Raw genomic sequence first — 22,211 nt, 5'->3', positions numbered from 1 at the left:
CAGTAAACACCTCATGGGGTTGTGTATGGACTTTGATTTGCACATGTACAAATGGAGCCGCTTTTTGCATTTTTGCTTAGATTGGAGTTTTTTGTTGATTTTTTTTACTTTTGGTCACTGCTTGTAGTTTGCTCTCTGTGTGTGTGTGTGTGTGTGTGTGTGTGTGTGTGTGTGTGTGTATTTGCTCTATGTTTAGAAATATGAAGAGTCTGTTCTTTGGTATTTATTTTTCTCTGATGTGCCTTTTCCCTTTTCTTTGGGGTTGGTTTTTGGGGTGTGAGTGCTATTGAGAGAGGACAGACTCGAGTTGGAAGAAAGAACTGGCCCATTGTTACTGCAGACACTCAGGCTGTGTGTCAGCCACACCAGGCCCCTGAGGCCACAGCACACAAGCACAGACACTTCCTGACCCCCCCCCACCAGCCCCGAAGACCCCGAGGACCCCAGGAGAAGGGTGCTGCCTTCCTCCGGACCTGCCCACACCCTCCTCAGCTGCTCACCCAGGCCTCTGGGTCTCTCTGGGACTGTGCCCATTGTGCCACCACCCAGGCACTCGGTGCCATGTGGCTGGGGCCCTCCCAGAGGGGCTGCACTGAAGGGCATCGGGCCCCCAAAAGGCAAGTGAGAAGCACTGGCCAAGGAACACTTGACCTGGTTAGCATCGTGAAGGGGAGACCGCGCAGCCCCCCCCCCCCTTTTTTGTTGTTCGCTTAGCTAAGAAAGAGTTTAGGAAAGGCCAGTACTCAGCTTCCCCTTTGGAAGCAGAGCCCAGAGCACCCCTCTGGCAATGCAAGCATGAAGGTGCCATGGTGGGCTAAACATGCGCGGTGTGTGATTTAGTTTGTGCTGGCCAGGCCAAGGCAGGCCACCCCATTTCTCCTAGTTGATCTAGTCAGTGCTGGTAACTGAGACAATTGCTGCCCTCCTGTATGACCCAAAATTCTCAATTTGAAAAAAAAAAAGAAGAAGAAGTTCTATTTTGTTAACGACAGGCTCTGGCATATACATTATTCTCCTAAGCCTGGACTGTTGTATTTATTTTTAAATAGTTTTATCCATATTGGCTTCCTTCAAATCCCATTCACTTCTACAGGACTGTAGAGCATCTTCGGGTAGAACAATAGATGGGTGTAAAAAAAATAGAATACTGTTTACTGAGGAATGTGGGAATTTGCCTAAAGCGAAGACTAAATTCTTTTTGCTTTCGTTGGCTTCAATAAAAAGTGGACAGCCAAGGTATTAGAGCAAATGGCCAGGTTAGCTGTAGAATCCTGGATACAGGCAAACACTGCCCTAGCTCTTATTCTTAGCACTTGGGTGTCTTAGTGAGCATTCAGTGTTAAGCAATGTCTGACCTATAGTAAGCCCTAGTAAATGTTAAATATTGTTATTAGCATTTCACAAATTTTGAGAAATGAGCAGCTGAGCTCACTCCCTGTTGGTTCAAAAGCAACTTCTACATAAAAAATATATTACAGGCAGATAAAATGTTGTAGGAATGACGGAGTTAGGACATTCAAGTCTGAAGCCCAGCTTGCTCTTTGAAACTATATCTCTCAATGCATTGATTGGTTTGAAAGATATGCCTGACTTCAGCCCCAGGTGAAACAGACTGTAAGAATTTGTCAACTTGAATGAAATGGCACCTTGCCCCTCTACTACTGGTGAGGAATAAGCAGAGTTCCAGGGTTTTTCTTTATACGCTTTGAGCTATACACGAAGTTCTCACTTACTATACCTGTTCAATGAAATTTAGCGGTATTCCTCTTTAAAAAATAATAGAGACTTTTCTGTTTGGGTTTTTATTATGATTTAAAAATAAAGGGATGGCTCATTGGACTTCTTAACCCCCACGCTGTCCCCTGCTGGTCAGGGCGACCCTGCCACTGCCCTGTCTGCAGGGATCAGACTCCTGGGCTGGCGATCTGTCTACATGTTCCTCTCGGTCCTGGTCCCAGAGAAGCTCCACTTGCCCCAGGCCAGTCAAGAATCTTAGCAGGCATTAGCCTCTTAATGTCCTGTCAGAGTGAGCGTGTGCTCTCCTCCCCAACCTTGGCCTGACTCTGGATGGACTACAGCTGTGGAATATGGAGACATTTGCTAGTGACAATGTGTCCTTCAAGTTCTCTTCCACTGAGAGATTCTCTTCCGCTGAAATCAGCAATGTTACCCTCCTATGGACCTGAGAATTTAGTGGAATTTACCTTCTTCTAAGCATCTTCACTCTATCCCAGATTTTGTGGAGCCTTAAGATCCCCAACCCCTTCAGCTGGTGCCACACGGTGAAGGCTTGGTTGAGCCGCCGTGTGCGTCTGCGGCCACGGGCGGGTCGACATCTCTGTCTGTGGAGGGAGGGCTGGTTGTGGTTCAGAGCTGGAGGGCCAAAAGCCTCTGTGGGATTAGCACCGGCTGCCACCTCCGCCAAAGCCAAGATGGAGAGAACTTGGGAAGCATTTTGCTCACCGTCCTGCCCCAGTATTAACAGGACAAGAGCAGAACAATCGATGCCAAAGGAGATGGTGACTTCCTTTCTACTGTAGTTGCTGTCACAACCTTGATGTCTTTAAGCTAATGACCGTTTGCGTCTGTGTCTTCAAACAGCTTCTGGTAAAAACAAAATAAAACGTTTTCTACTGTTCACTTCTGGGGTTATGTAGTGCAGGATTCTGCAAATATGGTGTCGCTGTCCAAATGTACTGTACTGGCCTAGAAAGCACTGCTTTGTTTTCCACTGTTGTAGAGAAAACTAGGGAGAACTTTATTTTTCAATAAATCTTTCTTGTGTGACCACTGGAAGTGATTTGGACGGGGAGGGGCTGGTGGGGTGGGAGAATGCATGCAGAATGGAGCTCAGCTGCTGTCTGGCTGCGTCCCCCAATCCTGGGACCCAACTGGCCACATTTCATCACTGGCAAACCCTGTTGACGGGAAGGTGAGTCTAAGAACAGAAAGAGAATGCTCTTCTGCTCTCCCTGTGTCTGGGTGAAGGTTATAACTGTGTGCTACCATATATTATTTAAAATCTTGGGAGGATGCACTTGTCAGATAGCCCTGAAGATGCTATCTAGGAGGGCCTACTGGAACCTAACGCCCCCCTCCCCCAAAAAAAAAGCACTTCTTGACTGGGGTCACGGTCTCGTAGCATGTGGGTAGAGAGAATGTTCCAGAGGACTTGAAGGCTGCCCCTGGCCGGTAGGTGGTGCTGGAAGCCCACCATTTGGCAGCTCTGCAACCAGTGGTGCTCCTGCCCCCTGTGGAGACCCTATGACGGCTACAGTATATTCAGGGTTGGCGGACACACAAATCTCAAAAATGGTACCATGAAAAACCTGAGTGCCTACTCCTGGTGGCTGCTTCTTAGAAATGTCCCCACCCTGAGTTGCCACATGTAGATGAAATAGAATGAGAAATACAAGTGAATCCCACTGATCCTACATTTCCAAGACCCTTTGCCCAAGGTAGCTTGAGTGATCTGTAGAACAATCAAATGCTGTTGGAGGATTCGAAAGATGTTGAAAGCATCAGATAGAACCAAGATCAGTGACCTCCTTAGAGCCAACACCTTCCTGAAGTCAGCCTGAAGGACCGGGGGTGGGGGCGGGGGCGGGTGGCCATCCCTTAATATCCCTCCCATGGCACCTAATCCCTACTTGAGAGCAGTTGCTGAGTCTTCCTACAGAGGCCTCAAGGCCCATCAAGACAGCCTGGAGTCTCCCCTTACCCCCTCAACCCCCACCAGCCCAAGTGACCACTTCCATGTCACTCTTCAGCAACATGCGCAGAAAACCTGCCCACAGTGGTGACAGTCCTCAAAGAGAAGCTTAACATACCATACAAAACAGGTAAAGGTGTTTATTGGTCAGACACTTGCCGGGACAAGCCACAGTGCCAGAGGTACAGAACGTTGCGTGTTGGGGGAGGTTTTTATGGAGTCTATACCTACGACATGACAGAAATGGAAAACATTCCTTACAGAGTGAGCCACCTCTAACAGACTGTAATGTACCATTACCACATAGCACAGCATATAGATATATGCATATATGAATAGATTATATAATTATTTATTACAAATAAAGTGTAGTTTCACATCTCTCAAAAATGAATCCTGTTTTTATGTGTGTGTTCAGGTTCTTGGTATACAAGAAAGGGCCGTGTGCTTAACTTCATTCATGCAAAGCTCCTACGTAGATCACTAAGCACTTGAAAAATAGAATGGTCTCCTTTTGGACAAATCGGTTCAGATTTAGGATTAGTAAAACGTTATGAAACAAATGAAATACATTGATAGAAATTAGGAGGTGATATATACTGATGATTCTGAGTGTGGAAAAGCGGGGGATCCCAGGGACACAAGGGTGACCTTCCCTTATGTTTGCCATGAGGTGGGTCTGCTCAGTGTCCATCCGTCTCAGCTGGGAGTACCAGAGAACAGTGCTCTCACTCACTCCGTGGGAATCCAGACTCTCCCAAAAACTGAGACATCACTTCGTGTCAGGTGACAGGAAATGAGTCTCCCCTGCTGTTCACTGTGTCTGATGGGAGTGAGGCGGGGGGAGCAGTGCAGACCCACCTACTGGGTACACCTCGTGCCCAGGAGCATAAACCGTCCCCCAAAACAACGAAAAACAAAAGCTGGATGTTCAATTAAACATTGGCACCATCTGCCTGTGTGGGAGCCTCCTGCCATCTTGATGGGGTCCACGCGATGCCCAGCTGCTCACTCAAACATCTCGTAGTGGCGCGTCTGCCTCACCCTGGGCACCATGTCCATGAGGAGTCTGCAAAGAGGAAACAGGTCACCCGAATGCATTCCCAGGGCCACTCTGGGGCCTGATAGGAGCACATTCGCCATCATGTCCGTGCCGTGAACTTCACCTGTAGGGAGTGTCTTTAGTCAGCACAGAGATCACACAGCCCTCACCGCCGTCTACTTCCACAAAATCTCTGTCGCTGACCAGCTGTCACTCCCACTTTCCTCAGCCACTAGTCTACTTTCAGTCTCTCTGGAAGACAGAGACTCTTTCTCATCTCCCATTGCCTAGTCTGGCATTGCCCCTAAAGGGGTCACTCCGTGAGTGCCCTTTTATGCCTGGCTTCATGGTATACTTTTTGAGGCTCACCCGTGCTGTGAAACCAATCAGTACACGGTCCTCTTTCTGACTAAAAAATGCTCCACTCCAGTGCCTGGCCATATCCTATGCATCCTTTCATCAGCTAACTGGTATAAGGAACCCACGAGACTACCATTTTCCAGTGACTGCACCATTTTACATTCTCACCACAAAATGAGGCTTTTATTTTTCATCCCATTCTCATGTGCCCTTTTTTTTCTTTTTTTTTTTAATAACCATCCTGGTGGGATTGCTACTCAATGTCTCTTTTGCAAACCACAGCACTCAAAAGGGGAGAGAGAACAAAAGGGAATGCCCTGCCACAAAGGTAGGGGGGGGATGGGAGGGATGGGGGGTGGGAGGGATACTGGGATTTGTGGTGGTGGAGAATGGGCACTGGTGGAGGGATGGGTACTCTATCATTGTATAATTGAAACCCAAGCACAAAAATTTATAAGTCTACAACTGTACCTCAAGGTGTTTCACTTATAAAAATTTAAGGGGAAAAAAAAGCATCTTAATAGTTAGAAATGGGCCTCTCAAAGGTAAGATGCCAGCTCAGGCAGGGGTGTTGTCAGTCACACCTATAGGGCACTACCTGCGTGAGGATCAAGGACGAGGTAGGTGCTTCCTCAGTGACCCTTCTGTGCTGATAAGTCCCTTTGGAAGGGGGACAGAGAGTAATTTGTGTCACATCCAGCCATTCTCAGGGACCACTTCTGGCTCTGTGCTCAGGGGTTGCTCCCAGTAGTGCCTAGGGACCATGTGTGGTTGACCAGTGAGGTCAGTCACATGAAAGGAAAGCACCTACACCCCTGTACTACTCTGTCCTGAGAAGTCCCTTTCACAAAAAAGTGAAAACAAAATCCTGAAGGATGAGAATTCATCAGTTGGAGGCTCCCCACAGGACCCACACGTGGCCAGCAGAGTTTTCCCCCAGGCAAAGCTAAACCCAGGGGCTCACCCAGAATATCATTACAACCCCAACAAGAAAGAAAGAAGTTGGGGACATCTTCGAGGAGGGAGGGAGATGCAGAGTATTCTTACGTCTCTGCGGAAACAGAAGTTAAAGAGATCTTGGGGCTGGAGTGATAGGACAGCGGGTAGGGCATTTGCCTTGCTTGCAGCCAAACCAGGTTTGATTCCCAGCATCCCAATATGGTCCCCTGAGAACCTCCAGGACTGATTCCTGAGTGCAGAGCCAGGAGTAACCCCTGTGCATCGCTGGGTGTGACTCAAAGAGAAAAAAAAAAAGAAGTAAAAGATCTCTTGGGACTAAGAGCCCAGGCCTGCTTCCCAAGTGAGAGCTCACCTCTTTTGTGTGCTTGCAGCTGAGAAGCTAAACCCTGAGGGGACTTAGGTGTTCCCTGAGCCCTCCCAGACTTGGGCAGATCACCAGGAGGAAAGGTGACCTACAGGGAGGGAAAATATGGCTCTTCTGGCTGCAGGGTAGGGGAGGGGCTGGCGGACACTTACTTGACCCCGTAGGCGAATATGGTGAGGCCAATGAGCACTCCGATGCTTCCATCCAGGTACCAGACTGATGCATTATGCTTGAACACCTCTGCGCTCAGGAGAATGGAGAAGCCCATAACGCCACCTACAAGGGAGTTAAACCCTGCAAAAGAAGCCGAAGTTGGGGACTGGAGCAGAAAGGGGAGTTTGCCTTACAACGCAGCCACCCAGGTTCGATCCCTGGCACCCAATATGGTCTCCCGAGACCCACCAGGAGTGATCCCTGAGAATCATCGAAAAAACAAAAAGAGCGGAGGGAAGGAGAGGGGAGATGCTAAGCCCAGGGAAGAGGGCAGTAGCTTTCTCAGGGGCCTTGTTGCAGAGAAGGTGCTGGCAGGAACACTGCTCTCCTGAGCGACGGCCACTACCACTGTGGCCATGTGGCTTGTCCAGATATCAATGGTCACCAGAGCCTCAGAGGGATACACTGGTCAGTGCCACCAGCAATCCAGTCCCCTGCCAGGCACTATGCCCATGTGACACAGAGGCATGTGGTTCTGTGGCTTTTTTTATTTTTTGCTTTTTGGGTCACACCTGGCATTGCACAGGGGTTACTCCTGCCTCATGCACTTATGAATTACTCCTGGCAGTGCTCGGGCAACCTTATGGGATGCTGGGAATCAAACCCAGGTCAGCCGCGTGCAAGACAAATGCCCTACCCACTGTACTATCACTCCAGCCCCGGTCCTGTGACTTTTCCTTGCCCACTGGCCACCCAGCTCTCCTGGGAAGCAGCGACCCTAGTGGGCCTCAGAATCAGGGAGAGTGCCCAACTCAGCACACAGGAGCCCATCAAATAGGGGGACTCAAATCCACGGGCTATCTGCCGGGCCAAGGGTCAAGCTGGAATCTTCTTGCTCCCATGAAGTCAAAATATCCTACGCGTTTACCAGTGAGAAAATGAGGTGAAGCAGTGAGGCCCAATAAAAGGACTGAGCTGCTGGGCTGCCACTGAACCAGGACTCCCTCTTCCCCCAGTGCCTCCTCAGCAACTTGAAAATTTCTGCTCTCTGGGAAGAGAAGTGTCAAGTCCAGCACCAGCTTCATGGTCACGGAATGGCACCGGGACACCCTCACTGGAGCTCAGGAATGTGGGTCGCCCTCTCCTTTCATCAGTGTCACCCCATTTCATTCTCATACTTAGGCACCCCCATTTTGCTGTACTGGTGAGTCACGCCCAAGGCCACACAGGTAGGTCTCAGAGCCACTCTGGGGGTGTCACTGCATGGACCTCACCTGCTGCAGTAGAATGGGGTGTGGAACCCAGAGAGAAGTTCCAGGCCCACACGTGCCTTCTGGGGCCTGCAGGGTGGCTAGTCCCTTGCTCCCCAGGGTTACACAGGAGCCTGTGTGCCACATACCCCACGCCCAACTGGATCAAACCACCAGAAGGCACTCCCTGAGGGCACGGGGGAAGGGGAGAGGGACAGTTATGATTTGAGCCAAGCCCCAGGAGCCCCTTCCTTCTCAGGGTCCCCACAGACCTTAACAGGGGGTGGGCTCTAAGGACAGGCACGAGATGGAGCTGGGACGTCAGGACTTCTCAGCACTGGCCATGACACTGACCAAGCAGCCCACCCACTCCAGCTCCTATCAGGCACCAAAGCCTTGCTGTCAGAACACAGAGGTGCAGCCAGGAGCCCCTCAACTCTCCAACAGCAAGTCCATCACCATCCATGTGTCACCCCTCACCTTCCCCAGCCAGCTGTTTCTCCAGGTTCCTCCAGTGAGGGCCTGGGCCACCTTCTCACACTGGCTCTCCGCAGACTGGAAATTCTCCCTTCCCCCTGGCTCATTCCCACTGGGACCAGCCTTACCATCTCCCACTTCCAACTCCTTGAGCCCTTGTGCCAGCCCCAAGCTGGCACCATATCTGCACCTCCTGTTCCTTTTATTAAAATTTTTATTAGTGAAACACCATGAGGTACAGTTGTAGACTTACAAATTTTTGCGCTTGGGTTTCAGTTATACAATGATCAAGTACCCATCCCTCCACCAGTGCCCATTTTTCACCACCATGGATCCCAGTATCCCTCCCACCCACCCCCCCAGCCCCCCCATCCCACCTTTTAATTTTATTGAATCAACATGAGATAGTTACAAGCTTCCTGTTCCTTCTGGTCTCTTCTGCCTCCCCAGGACGCTGGGGTGGGGGGTCCCTGGCTGGCTCCACGCTGCCCAGGTTGACTGCTGTGCTGAGCTCATGCCTCCAAGAAACTCTGCCATTTTCTAGGACTGTTCCTGACCAGTTTCCTCTTTGCTCATGATTCTCCTCAGCCTCCTTTCCTAGTCCTGCCCCTTCCCCACTTAAGTGCCAGGCTCAGTCTTTAGCACGCTATTCTGCCAACATCCAGCGGCCTCCACCCCCACCAGGCAAAGCTCCTGATTTCCTTCTGCCGACCCTTCCCTTCAGGGGCAGATCACTAGCGGGTACTGCTGTCTGGAGCAGCCAAATGGCAGGGCCTACACTTCTGGGGTTTCTTTGTGGAAGGGACTTCTCGGGACTGGAGGCAGTACGGGGGTTAGGTGCTTGCTTCGGGTGTGGTCAACCCAGTTGGGTACCTGGCACTGCATCTGGTCCTGTTCAACACAGAGAACTCTGGGCACCTCATACCCACCCCCTTGACTCTCCATAACCCCGGCCAGCTGCTGAGGACAAATCTCTAGGGGCCACCCCTGCTTTTCTCACACCCTGAATCTTTGCAACCTGTAGAGTAATTCTTGCCGATAGTTAACTCCAAAACTTTACCTCCCCACCTCTCCCACCCAGCCCCGGTGCTGAGATCTCTCTCGCTGGCCTCCACTCATCCTCACGAAGCCAGAAGGCCCCAACAGAACAGCAGCCTGACTGCAAATACTCGTGGGACTCTTTGAGCTTGACTGGCCCTCAGATGACAAACTCCACCTGCCTCTCCTCATTCTCAGAGTTCCTACCACCTGGCTGCTGCCAGCACCCCCCACAAGCTCTCCCCAAAGGGCCTGCCTGGCCTCCTCCTGGGGCTCTCCCAAGGCTGCCAAGCCTCTGACTGCCTCCCCAGCCACTGCCACAACCTACCTTCCTTCCTTCCTTCCTTCCTTCCTTCCTTCCTTCCTTCCTTCCTTCCTTCCTTCCTTCCTTCCTTCCCACCTGGCCCTACTCAGGACCTATTCCTTACTCTGCATTCAGGGGTCACACCTGGTGGTGCCTGAGTGGACCATATGCAGTACTGGGGACCAAAACCAGGTCAGGCTAGTACAAGGGAAGAACCTCACCTGCCCCCCAGGCCCTTTGTTTTTTAAAAGCACAACTGCCCACCTGAAACCATTTGTTGCCACAGCTAGCAGCTTTATTTCAATTGAGTCCATCCTAGCCCCTTGCAGGCAGAGCCATGAGCACCGCCACATTCCACCCGTGTGGTCCCCGCACACTTCTCTGTGGGTCCTGCCTGTGTGCCTCTGCGTGGCAGGCCTACCCGAGTCACATCTTCTGAGTCCCCAAGAGTTTCATATCCTTTATGAAAAGCTGTGGCTCTCTCCTGCCTCTGGCTGGTCCTCCCCATTGTCCTGAATGGACTGAAGGATACCAGCCCTTTTTTTTTAAAAAAAAATAAGTCTCTACAAGTGTCTTTTCTTAGAAACTGCAAAAGCAGCAGCGGTGAAAGAAAGGGACAGACAGAAAGATTGCATTCATCTGGGGAACATAAAATAACAAAGTAGGAGACTAACACTCAAGAATAGCCAGGATAAGTACCAGGAGGTTTACTCCATGGCTTGGAGGCCAGCCACACATGCTAGAGGAAACGGCAGCTCAGATAGAGAAGGAAGCATCAAATAAAGGGTGTTGGGAGGATCCTCCCAGGATGGGAGAAGCATGCTGAAAGTAGACTATAGACCAAACATGATTGCCACCTAATGCCTCTTTTGCAAACCACAGCACCCAAAAGGAGAGAAAGAACAAAAGGGAATGCCCTGCCACAGAGGCAGGGTGGGATGGGGGAGATGGAGGGGTGGAGGAATACTGGGATCAGTGGTGGTGGAGAATGGGCACTGCTGGAGGGATGGGTACTCAATCACTGTATAACTGAAACCCAAGCACAAAATTTTGTTAAGTCTACAACTGTATCTCATGGTGTTTCACTAAAACACCATGAGGTACAGTTGTACAGGTTTTTTTTTTCAATAAAAATTTGAAGAAAAAAAAAAGCAGCAGCGGCCAGATACTGCCCTGGCCAGTGGGCTGACAGTTTGCCCCTTGGGCATTCTCAAAGTCGGAGGGGACGTTTCCTTCGGGTGGCCCGAGGAAAGCGTTGCCCTCCTCCCTGCCTCTCCCCAGCTCAGTCAAGAGCTCTTAAAAAAGATGCGGGGTGCCCATGAGCTGCCCAAGACAGCCACTAGATGTCCTCTCCGCTCCATCATGTTCCCGGCTTGCTGGTCCAGGGCCCCCTACGCATGCGCCCTCCATGCCCCTGCGTTGCTCCCGGCTGCAGCGCGCCCTCGCCTGTCTCCTGCGAGCCTTCTAGAAGGCGCCTCCACTGCCTTCTGGTTAGGGCAGAGCCTCGCTCACCTCACCAGTCCAGTTTTCTCGTGGGAACGACCCACGTCCAGACCCTGACTTGTTCCATCATCCCGTGACTCTCTTGCCCACCCACCAGGGCCCACCAATTAAAGTCACAAAGCTGTTCAAAATGAAATGCTGTTATTAGGGGACGAGCACCATAGGATCCTCAATGCTGGGCTAAAGACTCCACCAGTCCACTCCTAATTACTAGGTAAGCATCTATGTGATGAGGCACATAGATTGTGCTTCGTTTCAAGAAGAAAGCTCTGATTAGAAAAAAATGTCTCATGCGCCTGAAAATTGTTACATCGTCTTGATGATTGGGTAGAATTGCAAAGGAGTGAGGGAAGGGTGACACCAGAGCTCTGGGTGTAGAGAGATGGTCCCCTGCAGCCTACAGCCCAGCACCAGCTTCTAGGTCAGGCTTCCCCTGGTAGCTCTTCAGAATCATGATTTTTCTTTCTTTTTTTTTTCTTTTTGGGTCACATCCGGCGATGCATAGGGGTTACTCCTGACTCTGCACTCAGAAATTACTCCTGGTGGTGCTCGGGGGACCATCTGGGATGCTGGGAATGAAACCCAGGTCAGCCGCGTGCAAGGCAAACACCCTACCTGCTGTGCTATCAGTCCAGCCCCTGTATCATGATTTTTCAGGGGTTGAAGGCCTTCCCAGGCCAGTGTTCAAGGAACCAGATGGTACTGGAATCAAACCCAGGACTCCTGCATGCAAAGCATGTGCTCCAGCCTTTTTGAGCCACCTCCCTGATCCCCTGTCTTCTTATCTGACTTACAGCTTTAACTTGCTGTACAAAATCATCTGTCTCCAGGGCTGGAGAGATAGTACAGCAGGTCAGGTGCTTGCCTTTCACATGGCGAACCTGGGTTCAATCTCCAGCATGGCATATGGTCTCCTGAGCCCCACCTGGGGTGATCCCTGAGCACAGAGCCAGGAGTAAGCCCTGAGCATTGCCAGGTGTTGCCCCCAAACTAAACAAACCCATCTGATCCCAGGGCTGGGTATAGCTTGGGTGGGGGAACACGTGCCTCCCAGGTGTTCATGCTCCAACACATTTTGCCTTAAATAATACAAAGCCAGCTTCAGTCTACTCCTGATGTTGACTAAATACCAAAACCACAAAACCACATTAGACAAGATTCACTGCAATTGACTGCACCAAGTGGGAAGCCTGCCACTTATCCACTTGCTGCTGTCTCTTCCCCAGACAGCTTCCTGGCTGTAGATCACAACCCCGGGACCAGCACACCATGGCTTAGCCTGACCCAGTGCACATGCAGCTCCATCACAGGAAACTGCCCCTGCCAGGGGACATGTGAGGCCCACCCTCCCTTTCCTGCTGGAGCACACAGTTTCCTTTATAGAGACAAAGTGCTTAGCTTATGTGTGTCCCTAATCCCCCACATCATTAGGCTGCATTTCCAGGGACAGTCAAAAGGCATGGGCTCCTCTCTTGGAGTACAACAGAGATGTCCCAACACAGTCAAGGCTGCCATGCTCCCCACGACCGAACAAATCAAGGGAGGAACAGAGAGGAGATAATTACAGATTGTTTCCGAGCTCTGCTAATCAATGAATGAGTAAAACCAGAATCACAGATGATGCAATTAGCAGGAGGCTGTAATTATTCCCGTACATTCTGCTGGCATGCTCACCAAGAATCAGAGCAGTTATAGAAGATGCACAGGGCCAGTGCCCTGCCCACTGTCCCTCTTTCTTCCCTTCCTGTATCTCTTTCTGCCCTGTCCTCGCCTCCTTTTCTTCCTCCTTTTCCTCCTCCTCCTCCTCCTCTCTTTCCTCATGGCCCATTCATTCCTGTGCCCTGCCACTTGACAAATAGTGCTGGCATGACTTCAAACACTACTCCGTGTCTCCACCCCTCTGTCATGTTCAAGCCACCACCACCTCCAGCTTCCCAGATGCCTCTCCCTTCCTTAGCACGTTCCTACCTTCCCTCCACTCTCCTCTCCCGCTTGATTCCGGGAAGGTCTATTTCATTACAGCACTATTGAGGGCACATTCCTGCAATGACTGGAGGCCAACAAAGGCCATACCCTGCAGCACGCGGGCAATGAACTCTTTATCTATTTGGATATTTAGTAAAACATCCCAAACTCTCGTTTGTTCCAAAATGTCCTGCAAAGCTCCCCATGCCCACACATGGGAATCCTCCTACACATGCCCCTTCCGATGCCCCCATGGGGTCCCCTCTGCCAAAGGGGCATTCTTCCCAACTCAGCACCTGTCTGGGAAACTTTTTCACCCTAATCATTCACTTCTCTTTGTAAATCTCCTCCCACAGAAACCATGCCTGCGTGTTGTGGAAGCCACGAAGTCAGAAGTGGTTTCTCTAGGGAGGACACACAGGGCTTCGCTTCTACCACGTTAAAGGAAAGAACAGGGGCTGGAACTATAGCACAGTGGGTAGAGCGTTTCCCTTGCATGCGGCTGACCCGGGTTCGCATCCCATGTGGTCTGCCGAGCACCGCCAGGAGTAATTCCTGAATGAAGAGCCAGGAGTAACCCCTGTGCATTGCCGGGTGTGACCCAAAAAGCAAATAAATAAATAAATAAATAAAATATCTTTAAAAAGGAAAGAACAGCACGGCAGGATCAGCAAGCAGAGAGCCAGTTTCCTGGCACCCCTGTGTTTAGCATGGCAGCAGTCAAGACTGGAGGGGCCCTGGCAAGGAGGAAGGGAAAGAGGATCAGCTGGCGATGGGTCTGAGCTGTGTCCACACTCAGCCTTCAGCAGAGAGGTTGTCCTAAACAATCCCCAGAAGAGAGAAAAATCCACCCTGCAGGTTAGAGATAGAAACTTCTCAGAGGGCTGAGCACCTGCTTCTCACGCTGGGGTGATAGTACATCAGAGAAGGTTTTTGCCTTCCACGAAGCCTACTAGGGTTTGATCCCTGGCATTCTATATGGTCCCCTAAGCACCACCAGGAGTAATTCCTGAGAGCAGAGCCAGGAGTAACCCCTGAGCATTGCCAGATGAGATATGACCCAAAAATTTAAAAAAATAAAGAAAAAGAAGAAGAAATGTGCTGACCCATAGACACAGAATCTTTTCTGCCTGGTTTGGGATCTAAGCATAGAGTGAGCATTGCCCTTAACCCACCCCGGTCCCCACCACCACCAGCCTGGCTAGTGGTAAGTTGAACACCACAGTGAAAGTCTCCCTAGCTGGAGAGGATGTGAGCATGGAGAATGCACAGGGGGCACATGGATCTAGGCCCCTTAAAGGCACTGATTTGGGGGGCTGGAAAAATCCCCAACCAGCACGGCACTTGTCTTGCACACAGCTGACCCAAGTTCAATACCTAATAACCCCATTTGGTCCCCTCAGGAATAAGCCCTGAGTACAGAAAGGTGTGACCCCAAAACAGAACAAACAAAAAGGCACTAACACTTTGGAGCAAGGAAACATATGAAATCCAAGATTCTGGGGAATCTCATGTGCTTCATGATTCAGAGGCCAGGAACCTCGATCTTATGAGGTCAAGGGAGGTGGTGAAGCAAGCAGAACTGATTGACTTCCCAGGGCTCAAGATATCTGCTCTGAAGTGTGAATCTTGACAATGACTAGCAAGGGGAGGACAGTGAGGAATGGATCCCAAATTTTTGAGCTCTTCTGCAACACAAGACACTGCTGAGGAGTTCAGACCCCCTAGATGAGGCCCAACAGCCCTACTCACCATCTGTGATGAGTGCCCTGCTTGTCAGAACCTTCCCCAGCATGAACTTCAGCACGGCAAGGACACTGCACAGGATCCCACTTAGGATGGAGACGCTGAACAGGAAATCATCCTAGGGAAAAAAAAAGCGCCAGAATTCAACTTCCTGTGGCTAGCAAACATTACCTGCAAACCACTTGCCTTCAGGATCAGCTTTGATGGTGGGGCAAACCATCAGGGACATTGCCACAAGGTGGGGGTATGCTACTTGTATTCTGTGTTCAGTTATCTATGCTGCTGGGAATTAAAAAGTTGCCAAAACCAGATCATCCAGATTGATGTTTATTTAGAAAGCCACTAATTACTTTGAAAAGAATTTCTACAGGAAAACTGTAGGAGATTCCCCCTTCCCACCATCTGCCTAAATGGTTGGCAATCAGTGATCAATAGCAGAGCTATCTGATTGCAAAAAACCGTAACTTTTTGGTGGAGACAATGCACAATGCAGATTGGGAATTTTGGTTTTTCGTTTTGATTTTTTTTTTTTGGCTTTCTGGGTCACACCCAGGGTTATTCCTGGCTCTACACTCAGGGATTACTCCTGGCAGCGCTCAGAGGACCATACAGGATGTTGGAGATCAAAACCGGGTTGGCCACATGCAAGGCAAATGCCCTACTCACTGTAATATCACTGGATTGGGAATTTTAGAGCATGTAAGTACACTACTGACCTGATATCACTTCTCCTTGATCCAGCTGAATTTGTCACAAGGTCAATTATGGCTGGAGGTACTTTTAACCAAATTTATCCCTTAAACTCACATAACTCAATCGGAAGTTCAAATATAGCCTTGAAGGTGGGGAAAAGGCATCTAAAAATACACTCTGCAATTGACATCATCTTAACACTTCCTTTAAGTTGTCACCCTACCTTTGCAAGCAAGCCAGTGAGTCACACATTTAAAAGTGAGCACAGCTACCTCATGACCTAGACCCCAGCAGCAAGCCCATGTGTCACTCCCAGGAGTTAGGCCTCCAGAAGTTTCCACATTAAAATGCAGCTGTCAGGGGGCTGGAGCAATAGCACAGTGGGTAGGGCGTTTGCCTTGCACACGGCTGACCCAGGTTCAATTCCCAGCATCCCATATAGTCCCCCGAGCACCGCCAGGAGTGATTCTTGAGTGCAGAGCCAGGAGTAACCCCTGAGCATCGCCGGGTGTGACCCAAAAAGAAAAAAAATGCAGCTGTCAGCAGAAATCTAATAAAGCACCATCTAGACACAAAGAAACAGGCCTCCTTAAGCAGTTTATTATTCCGATTCACTAATCTAGTGACAAAAAACTGGGAAGAGTGAAGACAGCCTGTCTCCCAGAATTCAAAACTGTATAAAGTCACTGAAACACCACCTATCTGGGCACAGGACACCCATGTGGCATGAAAGCAGCTGTGCCCAAAGGCATTGGTGTTTGTAACATCTGTCCACCAATTCTCTGCTACTTCTTCCTCTAGAAGGTGAGAAAAGCAGGGCTGGGGGCACCTTGTGACTTGGCCCCACAAATAGGGTTGGAAAGGGGAGAAGGAGAAACTCACATGGAAAAATCCAGTGGACACCACCTTAGTCAAGAGAGCATGGTGAGCCTGACTCATGGCTAATAAGGTTCACCCACACCGGGTTGGTGGGGAGGGCCCTCATGATAGGGTGTATGAGGAGATTCCTCTATGGTATGATATGAAAAATCTGTAATCTCAGCTGAGACATGATAGGAAACATCAAATAAACCTTTCATAAACCCCAGAGGTGGAGGGAGGTGGTTTATGAAAGACCCCAGAACCACATCTCAAGAGACAACTCAAGGCTACAATGAGGAGCAACCAAGGTGGTTCCCAATCAGAGACCAAAGTGACAGAAGAACCAAATAGTGCCCCAATTACATCCTGGAATGGTTAAATATTGGTGATATAGCTCTGAACTCAGTATGTCTTACACGCAAATGGACCTCAGATTGATTCCTGGCCCCATTTGCCTGGACCCAATCACTCAACCACCTGACTCAGTTGGCTGAGTATCACTGGGAGCTCATTTCCTGGAAGGAATGTGAAGAGCATGATGAAGTGTAAAAGAACTGAAAAGAAGTGATGCTGGGGCCCCACAGGGTATCAAGAGGGAGGAACTGTTTGAGACCCGCCTTTTACCTTAGAGATTTCATCTCAGAGATGCTTTCCATTGTGTGAGTCCCCTTGGGTTCTGAGTCCCATCTCCAAGACAAACAGATGAGATTGGCTATGTAACAGAGTTACATTGGCTATGTAACAGAGCAGAATAGCTTTGTATAGTCCTTAGAACACAAAAGCAGAAGCTTTATTTAATCACTGCAATTAAGAAAGGCTTTACTCTCTGGACTGCTCCCATCAAACAGCTTGTGTTCCAGAGCTGAGCCCACATTCCCACAGTGTGGAGGAACAGAGGTTCTGAGAGTCTAGAAGCATCACAGCTACACAGTTTTGTTTATAAACACCGGGAAAATAAATAAACAAACCTAAGAAGAATCTTTGGTCACAAGGGCTGGCCAAAATATGTCAAATTCTCCCCTCTAAAGCCACTTTCAACCCCGAAGTCCTCTGAGCCTTCCCTGACAGAGTCCATCAGACTTTTCCACCATACAGCGATCCTATCTATCATTACCACAAGCACATTGTCCTAGAGAGAACCCATTGCTGACACTTCCCGGCTAGGGAGCAAATATTTACCTATCCTCCCCCAAATACCTATATTGAAGCCATTTCCACCTGTATGATATTTTTTTAGAGGTGGAACCAAACAGGTTTAGATTAGGTCGTGGTGAGGTAATGAGGATGGGGTCCTGATGAGAGGATTAGTGCCCTCACATGAAGGAGAAGAGATTTCCTTCTTTGCCACACGGTGAGGAAAGACTGGGTGAGGCAGCAGAAAAAAGCGACCCTCAGTAACCCAACAAGTGAGTTCTCACTAGATGCCAACCATGCTGGTGCCCTGATCTAGGAGTTCCAGTTTCCAAAACTGAAAAGAATCCCTGTTGCTTGAGCCATCCAGTCTGTGCTGTTCTGTTGTGATAGCCTGGTTGACTGAGACCATTAAATAAAAGAAGGAACTTCTGAGAGGATTTCTTCCTGAGACACAGCCAGAAAGCCAGAGCAGATATGGCCAATGAAGAGAAAATTGCAACCTGTGTAGGTCTGCAGCACTCCAGACTTCTCTCAGGGTATGATCACCGCTGTTGTGTCTCCCTGACATCCTAACTCACATCCCAGCCAAGCAGAACAGGGCTGTGACAGACACTAAGGCAGGTTTGTCCACAGCTATAAACTGTACCAGATGTGTCATCAATGACCTTATCTCTCCTGTCACTGTCCAGTGGACTGAGGGAAGCTAGTCCCTTGTGAAGGATCCCATTTCCTTGTCAGCAGCAACTGATCCCAATGATATCTCACAGATCTTTAGTGTTTCCATCAGTTTTGGACTGCTTCTGGCTGTGCTCAGGGCATACCCCTGACTCTGTGCTCAAGGATCACTCCTTTCGGGCTCAGGGATCAAACCTGGGTTAGCCATGTGACCAGATGGTCATATCCTACCCTCTCCACTCTAGTGCCACACAAATGAATCTTTGCTGAATGGAGAAAAGGTCCAGGCAGAGAGATTACAAAAACCAACCACTCCCTCAGAAGCCAAAGATCAGTTATGTTGCACGTCAAATATCGTCAGATATGTTCAACATCGGTCACTGTCACTGTCACTATCCTCCCACTGTTTATCAATTTGCTCGAGTGGCCCAGTAACATCTCCATTGTCAGACTTGTTGTTACTGTTTTTGTCATATCTAATATGCCACGGGTTGCTTACCAGGCATGGCTCTGCCATGCAGGTATGATACTCTTGGTAGCTTGCCTGGCTCTCCGAGAGAGGCGGAGGAATAGAACCTGGGTCTTCCGGGTCAGCTGCGTGCAAGGCAAATGCCCTGCCTGCTGTGCTATCGCAACATCATTTCATTATAAAGTTGAGTTTAACCAAAACTCCCCACCAATCCTGAACAGAAAGATATTATTTGAGGGACTGTGTTCATTGCTTACACTTTTGATAAATGTAACAACCATTTTTTTTTGCAGGGTGGCAGATTTTTGAGTCACACCCGGCGATGATCAGGGGTTACTCTTGGCTCTGCACTCGAGATTTACTCCTGATGGTGCTCAGTGGACCATATGGGATGTCGGGGATCAAACCCAGGTTGGTCACGCACAAGAGAAATACACTACCCCACTGTACTATTGTTCCGGACCCATAAAAAACATTTTTTTGAGAACCGTTTGAAGATATTAAATGAGAACTTAACACATATTATAGACACATGCTATGTGATTTATGGCCATTTTGGCAAACTCCTTTGTGACATCGTAATGTGGCCTTTTAGAACCATCTTAAAACTATAACCATGAATATATATATTTTGGGGGAGACACCCTCAGTGGTAGCTTACTCCTGACTCTGTGTGCAGGAATTACCCCTGGCAGGCTCTGGGGACCATATGGGGTGCAGGGGATCAAATTCAGGTCATCTGCCTGCAAGGGCAAACACCCTACCTCTGCACTATTGCTCCAGCATCAAGATGAATATATTTGATTAGATAAAATTTAAAATATATGAGGAGAGATTATATACAATGTAAGCTAGGGAAATTCTCACAAATAGTTAATCACCTTCATATATAAGAAGTATGTAAGAAAAAGACAAATTAGTTAATAGGAAATCTAAAAAACTAATATCCCTGGGGAAAAGTTAAATTTTATAAGTAAAATAGGGATGGAGTGAACTCAACAGGGTGTCGCCACAGCCACGCCACTGGACCCTGCGACAGATTGTTTCACTTGGGGCACCCCAGAGGGAGGCAGGTGAGAGCCCTCCCTGCCCCAAGAGATCCCGCTCCAGCGGCCAAAAACCTCCACAACTCAACCACCACCATGCTCAAAGCTGCTCACCACACGCTCCAGCCAAGCGTCATGCATGAGTGAACCTAATCCTGGACTGCATGCAACACATCATAAGACACACCCTACTCTTTCTCCAAGAATACCACACCACATTTGATGGGGTTCAAATAGTAAGCAACAGGGAAAGAAAGATGGCGGCCGCACGGGAGCCTTGTGGAAAGCAGGTTTGAGCCGGGGGCGGGGGGCAGCGGGGGCCTCATGGGAAGGGGGGCGTTCTGGGCCGTCCTTCACGCCCGACCGAGGTCACCGGCTGCCCCCCACGAGCAGCTCTCCGGCACGGTCACGACTCCAGAGCACAGAAACCAATCTCTTAACTATCTAACTTTTAATAGAAATACATCCAGGGTTAATAAGTGAAACAGCAGAAATCCAAAACCGCGCGGCCGCGATTGTGGCGGTGCGACATCATTTTATTCTTAAACCAAGCTGTAGAAAGCAAATCATTTCACAACACTGTTTCAGCATATCTGATTGGGGGGGGGTCGTAAACTCTAAACAATAATTGTGCATCTTCTATCGAAACAATGTATCTAGTCAAAGTAGATAGAGTATTAACTAGAACTCATCTGCCTCACAGGAATTGGGAGGGGTGGGAGGTGGGGTTCTATTGGGGTTCGCGGTTAAAAATAAGTATTGGTAAAGGGAAATGTGTTTGATACTTACATGACTGAGACCTAAACCTGAAAGCTCTGTAACTTTTCCCACAGTGATTCAATAAAGAAATAAACTATTAAAAAAAAATAAAAAAAATAAAACTGTTTAACAAAAAAAAAAAAACAAATAGTAAGCAACAGAGAGGGAAATATATATATATATATGTGTGTGTGTGTGTGTGTGTGTGTGTGTGTGTGTGTCCTGTAGCACTGTTGTCCCATTGTTCATTGATTTGCTCAAGAAGGCACCAGTAATGTCTCCATTGTGAGACTTGTTGTTACTGTTTTTGGCATAACGAATACACCATGGGTAGCTTGCGAGAGGCTCTGCCCTGTGACCAGTATATTCTCAGTAGCTTGCCAGGCTCTCCAAGAGGGATGAAGGAATTGAACCCAGGTCGGCCGTGTGCAAGACAAACACCTTACCTGCTGTACTATCGCTTCAGCCATATATATGTGCATATATATATGTGTGTATATATATTATATATATAGTGTGTGTGTGTGCATCACTTGTATCACTTTTCATCCCATTTTCATTGATTTGCTTGAGTGGGTGCCAGTAATGTCTTTATTTATCCCTGTCACATGTAGTGTAGCCCAATGGCATCCACTCGGTCCAGGAACATGAAAAGCCTCAAACCATTTATTCAGGGTTTTCAGGAAGAAGTCTGAATATCTCGTAGGTTGGCGGCCACGCGTCCTTTTGACGTCCTGTGGAATCCAGTCAGCAACGGCTCTAGCCCAGCGGTTGTCTCTAAATCGTATTACGTGTCCAGCCCATCTGATTTTCGACATCTTGGCAAACAAGACAGCGTCCATTTCTTGATCACTGACAGAGGTTGGAACTCCAGATTCCTTCTCTCAGGTGAGTCAAATGTGATATTCCAAGCATAGCTCTTTTGATTCCTCTTTGGGATACCCAAATAGAGTTCTCATCCTGTTTTCGTAGGGCACAAATCTCTGAGGTGTATGTTAGTGCATGAAGAACAGTGTAGTCGAAAAGATGTGCCTGGAGCCAGAGTTTCTTCGTCCACTTAACAACTTCTTCGACGCTCCTCAAGGCTCTCCACGCTGCTCTCTTCCTCCTGCGCAGTTCTGGCGCCAAGTCGTTCCTCATGTTGAGTTCTCGACCCAGGTACACATAGCTGCTGCATTCAGAGATGTTTGTTCCATTGAGAGTGAATGGAATGTCAGGGACTAGTTCATTTTTCGTGAACATTGTCTTGGTGAGATTCAGCTGCAGTCCGACCTTTCCACACTCATGGTCAAAGTCGGCCAGTATTTGTGCTGCTTGGTTAATGTTTGGTGTTATTAGAACAATGTCATCAGTGAAGTGGAGGTGGTGTAGTTGCCGACCATCTATCTTCACTCCCATTTCTTCCCATTCCAGTTATCGCATGACGTTCTCAAAGGTGGCACTGAAGAGTTTCAGTGAAATGGTATCACCCTGCCAAACCCGTCTCGTTATGTCGATGTTCACTTCCTTGTAGAATGGTGAGATCCTGGTGGTGAATCCATAGTACAGCTCATGGAGGGTCCTGATGTACTGAGTTTAAATGCCCTGTTTGGCTAGGGCTTCGATGACCACTTCCATCTCAACAGAATCAAAGGCCTTCATCAAATTGAGGAATATTATGCAGAGCAGCATCTTGAACTCTCACGAAACCTCAATGAGCT

At 48.9% G+C, this 22,211-nt stretch overlaps 1 protein-coding gene across 2 annotated transcripts in view; it reads right to left on the bottom strand.

The window, feature by feature from the left end:
- Window positions 1–4,540: 4,540 nt before the first annotated feature.
- The window catches only part of TMEM163 (transmembrane protein 163), a 233,304-nt gene continuing 215,633 nt past the window's right edge, over window positions 4,541–22,211 (bottom strand). Inside the window, exons 5-7 of one of the 2 annotated variants that reach the window (XM_056117619.1) lie at window positions 14,881–14,992; window positions 6,591–6,732; window positions 4,541–4,781 (exon numbers count right to left, since the gene is read on the bottom strand). In XM_056117619.1, the coding sequence (XP_055973594.1) occupies window positions 4,721–4,781; window positions 6,591–6,732; window positions 14,881–14,992 (315 nt within the window). In that variant the 3' untranslated portion in view covers window positions 4,541–4,720. The remainder of the gene's footprint in view (window positions 4,782–6,590; window positions 6,733–14,880; window positions 14,993–22,211) is intronic. The other variant, XM_056117618.1, reaches the window with a different exon arrangement.

This window comes from Sorex fumeus, unplaced genomic scaffold (assembly GCF_029834395.1).
Source record: "Sorex fumeus unplaced genomic scaffold, SorFum_2.1 ptg000035l, whole genome shotgun sequence".
NCBI classification, from domain to species: Eukaryota; Metazoa; Chordata; class Mammalia; order Eulipotyphla; family Soricidae; genus Sorex; species Sorex fumeus.
This window is presented reverse-complemented; position numbering and strand designations above follow the sequence as displayed.